The sequence below is a fragment of the Bufo bufo genome, chromosome 9, assembly GCF_905171765.1.
Source record: "Bufo bufo chromosome 9, aBufBuf1.1, whole genome shotgun sequence".
Classification (NCBI taxonomy): Eukaryota; Metazoa; Chordata; class Amphibia; order Anura; family Bufonidae; genus Bufo; species Bufo bufo.
The window spans coordinates 222,661,448-222,674,344 of record NC_053397.1 but is presented as its reverse complement, the minus strand read 5'-3'; the positions used below and the strand labels follow the sequence as shown (position 1 = coordinate 222,674,344).

The 12,897-nt window shown below is 52.6% G+C and overlaps 1 protein-coding gene across 4 annotated transcripts in view; it reads right to left on the bottom strand.

Annotated features, from left to right (window-relative positions):
- The window catches only part of USP24 (ubiquitin specific peptidase 24), an 83,545-nt gene extending 73,718 nt beyond the window's left edge, over nt 1-9,827 (bottom strand). For 2 of the 4 annotated variants that reach the window (XM_040407815.1, XM_040407816.1), the window contains exon 1: nt 9,194-9,827. In XM_040407815.1, coding sequence (XP_040263749.1) covers nt 9,194-9,442 — 249 coding nt within the window. In that variant the 5' untranslated portion in view covers nt 9,443-9,827. The remainder of the gene's footprint in view (nt 1-9,193) is intronic. The other 2 variants (XM_040407813.1, XM_040407814.1) reach the window with 1 other exon arrangement.
- Between the last annotated feature and the right edge of the window lie 3,070 nt (nt 9,828-12,897).

Genomic DNA, 12,897 nt, shown 5'->3' with positions numbered 1-12,897 from the left:
GATCGTCATTTCAATGCATTTTTCTGACTTATCAGGCATTTTTCAGACTGATCAGTATCCTGATCAGTCTTACAAATGCCATCGGTTGGCATACGTTTTGCAGGATCCGGCAGGCAGTTCTGGCGACAGAACTGCTTGCCGGATCACTCTGCCACAGGTGTGAAAGTAGCCTAAGCAGTGTGAATGGAACAGGAAGCACAGCGCTGTTCACAGGATAGCGGTCGTGTCGGGTTACTGCAGTTCAGCTCTTATTCCCTTTAATGGCAGCTGAGCTGCAGTAACCCAGCACGGCCACTACGCTGTGAACGGAGCTGTGCTTCCTTAAGTCAAGTTCTAGTTCTAGGACTGGAAGCTGCAGGGAACAGAGAATCGTGAGGTGTGGGGCGTCGGACACTCACCAATTGGGCATTAATGAGCTATCCAGACGCTAGGTCATCATGTCAGGAGCATGGAAAACCCCTTTGACTTCTCTACTGGGGGAAGCAGCTTTTAGCTATCCCTGTAAACCCTTTCTACCTGTTCTACTACCATTATAACCTGCATTAAATCAATGAATATAATTCCAGCAGCGGCATGCTCTGGGGGATAAGTGGCCACTGTACGGTGTCTGTTACATGGACCAGCAGCAGCTAACAGCCATTACAGCCTACAAATCCCTGCTCCTTCAAGTCCAATGTATGAACCTAGTAGACCGGGGATCAGCAAACTTCAGCTGTTCTGAAACTACAACTCCCAGAATCCTTCTTTCACTTCTATGGCAGTTACAAGAACAGCCAAATGTGCATGCTGGGAGTTGTAGTTTTACAGCATCTGGAGTGCCATAGGTTGCAGCCCACTGTAGTAAACCAAACCATATCCAGCGAGACTGACCCCAAGAAGTCAGGATTGTTTTGGAGGCGATCACTATTTAGTGGTTGGTCCATCCACAATGGCATGTTCTATCCTAGCCACCTCTACAGCTTTGTTCATTCTGGGCCTCCTGCTTCACGGACAAGAAGAGCACTGGCATTACTGGTGGTGGGGTTCTCAACCTAATAACGGAGCATTACATGGATCAGGTGACGACCCTTATGACCCATAGTGGTAGTCACCGGTCTGTGCAGGGCGATCTGATACCGCGCGATGACGACGACTGATATTTCTGGGAAATCTTCCTTTAATCCAGGACTACAGGCCGACGCTCTGGGACTGGCAGCGATCAGGATCCCGCACACAAACACCACTAGGGAGGTTATGAAAGGTCACAAGGATCCAGTTCTCGGCACGGACATGTCTCACAAGGATCAGTCGATGACACAACAAGAGGAACAAAGCGAAAAAAAAAAAAATCACACGTTTAATTGGGCCGCTAAAGTCTGAAGTTATAAGACGAGCTGCAGATACTCACAAAGTAGTCATCATGGGGACAGGGGCTGTCAATCCCTCAGACTCTGCACCCAGCTCCTCTTCATCTAGAAGATCCATGTTCAGTGTGACAGGTTCACTTTAAAGTCACCTCTAGGGGAAGCTTACTGTATACTGGATTACTACTGTGCAGCCAGCTCCCCCTAGTGGTGGCTACAGGCAGACAATTGTATTAATTGGTTCTATAGGGTACATCTATCTGTCCCCACCCCCATTCAGACACAGTATTATACAAGCTACACAGGAATTCTCATTTCATACAGTGAGGACATGTGGCTCAGACGTGTCATCGCTTTATAATGGGAGGGGGTCTGACCTGTGGAACCCCCGAATGAAGGAACTGCACTGCCAAATCAACATGTAATACAGATGTAGAGGTGCGCTGTAATACAACCCCCCTCATTACTGGCATGTCACTGCTGGACCCTGGCGACCACTTCATTATCATGGTGGCGGACCCCTATAATGTGCGGCAGTCTCAGGTCCACTTCCCCACAATATTACCAGAGGTGAGACGTCTGCACAGCAAGACAAGAGATTGACGCGTCCTTGCATCAGATAACATCCCACGGGGACAATCATCCACAGACACGAGACTCATTAGAGAGCGACCTGTGCCAAACGACACACAACGCCGAAAATAGCGAAATCCACACAAGAGACTCCATCTCCTCAATGGGAAACTATGAATACCCCAGAGTCTTGATCCTGCGTGACCCACCTAACAACATGTGACATATACCATATGGAATTCAGTATTTTAAGATATGGCAGTACACAACATAAGATCTCTGTTAGCAATCAATGAATATGAACATTCTACAATCTGGAGCCTGAAAACCTGTTCTGCCCTAGTACTTCTCACAGCTGAGGGTTTGATACAACTGTATCCAGTCTGCACACAGCAGCAGATGTGATAAGTTTGCTACAATGTAGCAGTGCAGTTTGTTTCCGTCTGGAGGGTGGGAAGGTCACTATACACATTAGGCTCCATTCACACGTCCGCAAACAGGTCCGCATTCGTTCCGCAATATCGGGTACAGGTGCAGACCCCATTCTCTCTCAATGGGGCAGGAATGGATGCGGAGAGCACACTATGTGCTCTCCGCATCTCCAGAGCGCAGCCCCAAATCTCCGGGCCGCGGCTTCGCAAAAAAATAGAACAGGTCCTATTCTTGTCTGCAATTGACAAAAATAGGGAGTTCTATGGGGGGGTGCCGGCCGGGTGTATTGCGGATCCGCAATACACCACGGACGTGTGAATGGACCCTTAGGCTCAGTTCACACCTGAGCGTTTTACAGCGCGTTCCTACGCGCTGTAAAACGCTCAACAAGGAGAAACCAATGCTTCCCTATGGGAATGGTTCTCACCTGGGCGTTTAACAGCGCGTACGATCGCGCTGTAAAACGCCCGACGCTCACACAAGTACAGGAGCGTTTTTTTGGGCGCTTGTCGCGCGTTCCCGTACATAGACTTTCGGGAACACGCGACACTGTGTGCACACTTGTCTCTGTATGCGCGCTTGTAAACGCCCGTACAATCGCGCATACAGAGCGCTCCTTTCAGAACGCTCAGGTGTGAACTGAGCCTTAGAGTACTGTCACAGTAGCGTTAAAGTTTTCCGGTGATAGAGTTCCATCCTAGGGGCTCAATACCGGAAAAAAAACACTTCAGTTTTATCCTAATGCATTCTGAATGGAGAGCAATCCGTTCAGGATGTCTTCAGTTTAGTCACTCTTACGGTATTTGGCCGCATGCAGCGGTATTTCTCCGGCCAAAATTCTGGAACACTTGCCGAAACGCCGACATTATTTTCCATTGAAATGCATTAACGCCAAGTGTTCCGGAAAAAACAGATCCGGTTTTCCGGTCTGCGCAGACCTTTAAAAATGTGAAAAATATAAATACCGGATCCGTTTTTTCCAGGATGACACCAGAGAGACTGATCCCGTATTGTAATGCATCTGGATCCGCCTACAAATGCTATCAGTTTGCGCACAGATTTCCGGATCCGGCAATGGAACTGCCTGCTGGATCCTCACAACGCAAGTGTGAAAGTAGCCCTAGAGCCAACAGTGAAAGCCCTCAGCTGTGGGAAGTATTAGGGCAGTAGATGTAAAGAGCGACGCTACCATTCACTGAAAATGAAGAACCAAAACAAGTTCTACAAGAAAGGTGCAGAATTCACCATTCAGCTGTGACTGAGGCTCCTCTTCCTCGCACATTCCCTGGTGTCAGGGGAGAAGTTATTTTTCCAGTACAAAGAAAATCTCGGAAGTCAAGAAACGTCAAACCAATCGCTTAGAAAAACTCTGATGTTAAAGGGGTTATCCAAACTATGAAACCTGCCCCCCAATGCCCGGGCCCCTCATATAGATTATACTTACTGCACTCGCTGGCACCCGCGATGATACGGAGGCTCATCCCCATCGAGGCCTGCTATTGGCTACTCCCTCTGGATGTTTTGATCCGCGAGATGGGGAGATGCAGCGGCGGCCGTGCGGGGATCAGGAGCGACGCAGGTGCCGGGGAGCGGGGAAAGTATAATCTATATGAGGGGCATGTTTTATAGTTTGGATAACCCCTTTAAGAGTCCGACGCCGACAGCCTTGTTAAAGGGGTACTCCATCACAAATCGGCTTATGATTGGTGAATAAATGCCGTACAACCTGAGCACTGACGGCGATCACAGCTTTTACTTTTACCTTTTCATTTCTATTCACTTCTGTGTCCCCCAGAATCCTGAGCACAACCTCCTCCATTCTGAAAGCAACCTTTAGCTCTGCTCCTCCTGATTCATGAATAGAATGCCAGGACAACAGTAAAAACTGATATAAAGGGTAAGGCCTCATGCACACGAACGTTGTTTGTTTCCATGTCCGTTCCGTATTTTTTTTGCGGATAGGAAGCGGACCCATTCATTTCAACGGGTCCACAAAAAATGTGGACAGCACACTGTGTGCTGTCCGCATCAGTATGTCCGTTCCGCAAAAAAAATAGAACATGTCCTATTCTTGTCCGTTTTAGGCATTGTTACAACGGATCCGCCCAAAAAAACAAAAAAAAAAACGGATGGCATTTGCTATTTGTGGACGGCAAAACACATACGGTCGTGTGCAAGTAGCCTGAGGGAAGAGAAACACACACCAGTGACATGTTACACAAAGCAGCTTTATGTGCCATTCAGGGTCTGTGGAAAGCTGATAGCCCTATAGTCACCCAGTGTGAGGAGGCCAAACTCCACACAAGCGCAGGAGTCCTGTAAATGGCTTTGTGCGACACCCCGCGCGCACACACACATGTAACCGGCGCACGCCTCTCTATTAATAGTTCACACGGAGTACACAGAAAGCACACGACATCAGGATGGCCCCGCAAAGTCAGCACCTTCCACAGACAAACATATTGTGACCATTCACCAGACCCACAAAACAGGGGCTTAAAGGGACACTAACCCTAAACTCCATTGTTTCCTATGGTCAGCCAATGCGAGGCTGAACGTAATGTTCTTACATAACCCTGATATAACCTCCAGAGACATGACATCATATGAGACTGATATCAGCCGCTCCTCTTATAACGCTCCAGTACTGATATAACCTCCAGAGACATTACATCACGTGACTGATATCAGCCGCTCCTCTTATAACGCTCCAGCGCTGATATAACCTCTAGAGATTAAGGTTGTCACGATATCAAAATCCTCAAAATCCTAATTCTGCCCGTATTCAGTCCACTATGCAGCAAATATGTATTATCTCCGCTTTGAGGTTCTTTTGTGCAAACAATCAAAATAGGGGGGAAAAAAAACGTACATCATCCACATTATGTCTGTGTTCACACTCGAGGAAGCCTGCGTATTATTCTCCAAGTCCCGCTCTCCAGCGCAGTGCAGAATGCCGAGCGCACACTTGCTCTTGAGGAGGATAGCCCGCCGAGTGGACGGGACTTGGAAAGCAATGAATGCACGATAACGCAGACATAACGCTGATGAGGAAGTGGAGGCGAGCAGTATTTGCTCCCATCATCAGCTGGTGTCTATATCCTCCCGGGCGATAACTCTCCCTAATGGCGCCAAGTCTCCGCACAGCCCAATCAGCTTACAGGCGGCTCTGATCTGCTCTTGGTTTAAGGGGATTTATGTCAGTGATCTTCATGTGATATCCTCCGGTCTTCACGCTGCGCGGATATAAGACGTGAGATTACCGCCGCTCATCGCTGCCATTTTCACAAACAGCCGAGATGCCCGCACGCCCTCCACCGATCAGCGGCACGTGAAAAACAAACGCAGATGTAACCACAACTGGTTGGGGAACTACAACTCCCAGCATGCTGCACATTAGTCATGCTGAGTGACTCTTTAGCTGCTGTAAAACAGAAAGCCCCAGAACACATTTGTTTTCATTCTTTGGCAGTGGGCGGTCATGTGACTAGGGCGAAGCTCTCTCCGCTGATCATGTGACGGCGTCGCCTGTAATGTCCTGACGAGTGTCTGTATTATGCGCTGACCACAAACACGTACAGGATCTGCGGGGCCCAACACCCCCTCCCCCGCTGCTGTGCTTCCTTCCCCTGTAGAGCCTGGTCCACACCGAGTCTGTGTGGTTCATGGCTGGTGTCGCAGTTTAAAAGGGACGCTCCGGGGACGGAACAGGAAGTATTTGGCAAATGTAGGAGAGGACAGAGGAGCGGATCAGTGAGAAAAACCGCGTCTCCCTGTAGATGTACACGTAACACGCCACGTTCTCCACACACGGTCTATCAGTAACTACCACATCCCCCATGTAATAACATTTCTGGAACGTTTTTCCATGTAATGCTATGTGTTGTCGTTCCTCTATTATTCCCACTAGAAAATTATGAATAAATTGCCAGCAGTCTGCAACAAAGCCCATCTGGGCGATACCAGTTGGGGGCGCCCCGGCAGCAGCACTAAGCCTCCGTCACGTGTCAGTGATGGCGTCCATGACAAGACGCCCGGCGTTTTAGCTGTAAAGGATCCGTGTTTGGTTCAGATGTTGATTTTTTTGCCCTCAGTGTGTTCTACATATTCCACGTGCACAGCCCGGCTGACACAGATTTCCAGAGCATCTCCTACCAATGGTCCGTGACCCATCCGTGTCCTGTCAGTGGTTTTCACAGGGAGTGGCCACTCCCCCCCACATGACACACACACACGTCCCCCCCCCCCACATGACACACACACACACGTCCCCCCCCCCCCACATGACACACACACACACACGTCCCCCCCCCCCCACATGACACACACACACACACGTCCCCCCCCCCCACATGACACACACACACACGTCCCCCCCCCCCCCACATGACACACACACACACGTCCCCCCCCCCCCACATGACACACACGTCCCCCCCCCCCACATGACACACACACACGTCCCCCCCCCCCCACATGACACACACACACGTCCCCCCCCCCCCACATGACACACACACACGTCCCCCCCCCCCACATGACACACACACACACACGTCCCCCCCCCCCCCACATGACACACACACACACGTCCCCCCCCCCCACATGACACACACACACACGCCCCCCCCCCCCCACATGACACACACACACACACGTCCCCCCCCCCCCACATGACACACACACACACGTCCCCCCCCCCCACATGACACACACACACACGTCCCCCCCCCCCCACATGACACACACGTCCCCCCCCCCCCACATGACACACACACACGTCCCCCCCCCCCCATATGACACACACACACGTCCCCCCCCCCCCACATGACACACACACACGCCCCCCCCCCCCCACATGACACACACACACGTCCCCCCCCCCCCCACATGACACACACACACGTCCCCCCCCCCCCACATGACACACACACACACACGTCCCCCCCCCCCCCACATGACACACACACACACGTCCCCCCCCCCCCCATGACACACACACACACGCCCCCCCCCCCCCACATGACACACACACACACGTCCCCCCCCCCCACATGACACACACACACACGTCCCCCCCCCCCACATGACACACACACACACGTCCCCCCCCCCCCACATGACACACACGTCCCCCCCCCCCCACATGACACACACGTCCCCCCCCCCCCACATGACACACACACACGTGTCCCCCCCCCCCCACATGACACACACGTCCCCCCCCCCCCCACATGACACACACACACACGTCCCCCCCCCCCACATGACACACACGTCCCCCCCCCCCCACATGACACACACACACGTGTCCCCCCCCCCCACATGACACACACACACGTGTGTCCCCCCCCCACATGACACACACACACACGTCCCCCCCCCCCCACATGACACACACGTCCCCCCCCCACATGACACACACACACACGTGTCCCCCCCCCACATGACACACACACACACGTGTGTCCCCCCCCCACATGACACACACACACGTGTCCCCCCCCCACATGACACACACACACGTGTCCCCCCCCCACATGACACACACACACGTGTCCCCCCCCACATGACACACACACACATGTGTCCCCCCCCCACATGACACACACACACGTGTCCCCCCCCCACATGACACACACACGTCCCCCCCCCCACATGACACACACACGTCCCCCCCCCCACATGACACACACACGTCCCCCCCCCCACATGACACACACACGTCCCCCCCCCCACATGACACACACACGTCCCCCCCCCCCACATGACACACACGTCCCCCCCCCCACATGACACACACACGTCCCCCCCCCCCACATGACACACACACGTCCCCCCCCCCATATGACACACACACGTCCCCCCCCCCCATATGACACACACACGTCCCGTCCCCCCCCATATGACACACACACGTCCCCCCCCCCATATGACACACACACACGTCCCCCCCCATATGACACACACACGTCCCCCCCCCCCATATGACACACACACGTCCCGTCCCCCCCCATATGACACACACACGTCCCGTCCCCCCCCATATGACACACACATGTCCCCCCCCCCATATGACACACACATGTCCCCCCCCCCATATGACACACACATGTCCCCCCCCATATGACACACACATGTCCCCCCCCATATGACACACACATGTCCCCCCCCATATGACACACACATGTCCCCCCCCCCCATATGACACACACACATGTCTCCCCCCCCCCATATGACACACACACATGTCCCCCCCCCCCCCCCATATGACACACACATGTCCCCCCCCATATGACACACACATGTCCCCCTCCCCGCAGTTTGACACACACACATGTCCCCCCCCCCCATATGACACACACACATGTCGTCGTCCCCCATATGACACACACACATGTCCCCCTCCCCGCAGTTTGACACACACACATGTCCCCCCCCCCCATATGACACACACATGTCCCCCCCCATATGACACACACATGTCCCCCCCCCATATGACACACACATGTCCCCCCCCCCCCATATGACACACACATGTCCCCCCCCCCCATATGACACACACACATGTCCCCCCCCCCCCCCATATGACACACACACATGTCCCCCCCCCCCCCATATGACACACACACATGTCCCCCCCCCCCCCCCATATGACACACACACATGTCCCCCCCCCCCCCCATATGACACACACACATGTCCCCCCCCCCCCCCCCATATGACACACACATGTCCCCCCCCCCCCCCCATATGACACACACACATGTCGTCGTCCCCCATATGACACACACACATGTCCCCCTCCCCGCAGTTTGACAGCTCCGTCCTCCTCCTCCTCTCACCTCCGGCTCCACCACCTCATGGTAGGCGGGGGGCGGGTCGAAGCCTGTACTCCTGCCGCCGCTCTCGCCCCGGGAGCCGCTGTCCATGGGCTCATAGCCGTAGTCCAGGCCGGGCCGCTCGTTAGTCAGCAGAGCCACCGCCTCATAGATGTCGTTCTTGGCCAGGCGCAGGGCCTTGCGGATGGCGCCCGTGTCCGAGAAGCCCATGCAGAGGAGCGTCGTCATGTGCTGCTCCTCCTCCGACTCCATGCTGCAGCCTCCGGGGGGCGGCCCGCTCCACACACCGGGAATCACGCTCTATACCTCACGGGAGAGCTCCTGTGCGCCGCCATGTTGACTGGCAGCCCTCACTGTCCGCCTCGGGACACGCCCACACTCGGCTGGAAACCAGGGTGGAATCGACCCTGTCACCTGATAGAGCACGTGATCGAGAAGCGCCTGGCGGCCATCTTGTGACTGGAATTAAGCCCTTTCAACTGGTTGGTTGTGGCACGTGATGGAGTCATCTGACCCGGATGATGTTGGTAACGATGTTATGGATGGCACAGCGCCCAGGGACCGCTGAGAGCCATGGTGGCGGCCATATTGTGGATGGCAAACTGTTTTATACTTAATTTTAAAATATAATTTTCCAACCTCTGGTCCATATGGCCATTAATTAAGAGCTTTAGGCCAGTGCAAGACATCACACGGCTGGAGGCCACTGAGCAACGCTGCCTGGGGGAAATGTGGTCATGTTGAGACCCTCAAGTTGTCACCAGGGTCTAAAGAAACTCAGCAGGTGTGAGGGTTAAGACTCCATGTTGTGTCCTCAGCCTCCATGTTTGTATTTCATACTGCCATTTTTTGTGTAATGACCTGTGAGCTTCTTGTGGAAAGTTACTGTAACGTCAAGGTCACTCCTAGCCCCCACCATGCTTGTTAGAAAGGAATCTTAAAGAGGTTCTGCAGTTTTTTTAAACTGATCAGATGATCGGCGGGGGTCCGACACCCGGGACCCTCGCCGATCAGCTGTTTGAGAAGGCAGCGGCGCTGGCAGTAGCGCCGCTGCCTTCTTGCTGTTTACTGCATGCCTAGTGACGTCACGACTAGTATCACTGGCCTGGGCGGGGCTAAGTTCTGTTCATTTGAATGGAGCTTAGCCCCGCCCAGGCCAGTGATACTAGTCGTGACGTCACTGGGCCAGCGGTAAACAGTGAGAAGGCTGCGGCACTGCTGCCAATGCCGCTACCGTCTCAAACAGCTGATCGGCGGGGGTCCCGGGTGTCGGACCCCCGCCGATTAGATGCTGATCAGTTTAAAAAAACTGCAGAACCCCTTTAACAAGCGCTAGGAGTACCAGTATGGGGCTAGCACCAACAGTTAAGATTAAGGAGACGTTCTAGGCGTATAGCCAAGAAGATGCTCATTTCAGATTGTGTTTTTAATGAGTTAATGACGTAAATGTTTGACTACGTCTTCAGTTGGAAATGATCCAGAAAATCGCTTTATTAAAGGGGTTATCCCATGTAATGAAGTTTAAATTATTGTGTGGTTTATCCCACTTTATGCAATTTACTAAATACACGTTTTAATCGATTCCTCCTCCTTTCCTCTCTATTTGCATTTCTTCCTCCGAGTTGTGTACATGTGGTTGCGAATGGTTACGGCTTGCGTGGTGTCCTTCTCTGTCTTCTTGTAGGCTGGATGGCCAGCTTCATGGGATCGCGCATGCGCGGTCAATCTCTTGCCTTCCTTCGTAAGTTTATTCCTCTCGCATGCGCGGTCAAACCCGTTCATCCTGTCATTTCTTCAGCTGTAAAGTCAGCAGATGTGCGGGATCTCTGCATCGCGCGCCTCTGCCACTCCCGGCTCAGACGTGAGCGCACACACACACACAGAGCGCTGATTCGGCTGTCACTCAATAGGAAGGTCAACGCCCCCTGACTGAGCAGTCTGCCAGGAGGAGAGAGCGGCCACGGCACGCAAAACAGAAGGTGCGATAACCCCTTTAACCTCGGCTTTCTTTAATAAAGTTTAGAAACTCTTGATACACGGCTCTATGCCTGTGTTGGTTTTTCTCTATGGATATCCATAACCTCTAATTCGGAGTCCACCGCTCATCCGGCATTGGGGTCTTTGCCCCAACAAAAACTGGCGCCTGATACGTGGGGCACGACTAAGTCCTTCCTGCGGAGACCTCCGACGCCTGGACGCGCCACACCGGGACAAACAGACGAAAATCAGCGCTGAGGTAAGAGCTTTTTCTTACAAGTAGTCTGTACCTCCCTGTCTGGCATTTGTCTTGTTCGGGGGTCCGGCAGAGTATAAGGTAACGTTACAGTCGTGCCTAATTTATGTTTAAGAATCTGAGACCCTGATGAAGGGCTAGAAGATAAGCGCATGATGGATTTAAACCAGGATTTTAGCTGGGAATTGCTTGGGATTGTTCTGGGGGCAGCTGTTTACATTGTTTATTGTGTGTGTAGAATCTGGCAGGAAGCTAGGGGAAGGGGCCCGATGCCCAGAGAGGCTTTGGCTTTAAAGTAAGTTTACTTTCACACTTGCGGCAGAGGATTCCGGCAGGCAGTACCATCGCCGGAACTGCCTGCCAGCAATCCGGATGCAAACTGATGGCATTTGTCAGACGGATACGGATGCAAATCCGTCAGACAAATGCATTGAAATACCGGATCTGTCTCTCCGGTGTCATCCGGAAAAACGGATCCAGTATTATTTTTTTCTGCATTTTTAAAGGTCTGCGCAACGTAAGAGGGACTGAACTGATGCATCCTGAGCGGATTGCTCTCCATTCAGAATGCATGGGGATAAAACTGATCCGTTTTTTCCCAGTATTGAGCCCCTAGGACCGAACTCAATACCGGAAAACAAAAATGCTAGTGTGAAAGTACCCTAAGGCTACTTTCACACTGGCGTTTTGGTTTCCGTTTGTGAGATTCGTTCAGGGATCTCACAAGCGGTCCAAAACGGATCAGTTTTGCCATTAATGCATTCTGAATGGAAAAGGATCCGCTCAGAATGCATCAGTTTGCCTCCGTTCCGCTCTGGAGGCCGCCTGCAGCGTTTTGGTGTCTGTCTGCCGAAACTGAGCAAAACCTAGACGTCTATTTTCTCCCACAGTGGCTTCCCCACCCTGTCCTTCCAGGTGTACCTACTGTCCTTCCAGGTGTACCTACTGTGCTAGGCTACTTTCACACTCACGTTTGGTGCTACTTTCACACTGACACAATCTGGCACAATAGAAAACAGATCCGTCCCCCATTGACTTTCAATGGTGTTCAAGACGGATCTGTCCTGGCTATGTTACAGATAATACAAACGGATCCGTTCTGAACGGATGCAGACGGTTGTATTCTCTGAACGGATGCGTTTGTGCAGATCCATGACGGATCCGCACCAAACGCGAGTGTGAAAGTCGCCTAACACAGTAGGTTCACCTGGAAGGACAGGGTGGGGAAGCTACTGTGGGAGAAAATAGACGTCTAGGTTCTCCCTATTAAGCACAGATTCAGGAATAGACTATGGGTAATCAGAACAGCGTTCCCGAAGAGTATGAGACAGCTAAACAACTGGTAGAAAAGAGAGGTGGCAAAGGTGCGTTAAAGAAAGTTGACAAAGTGTTGGAAAAAGCAGGTATGAAGCATGGAAACCTCGATTTAGAGGTTTGGGAAAGGTTCAAGCGCACCCACAGTGGGTGGATTAAG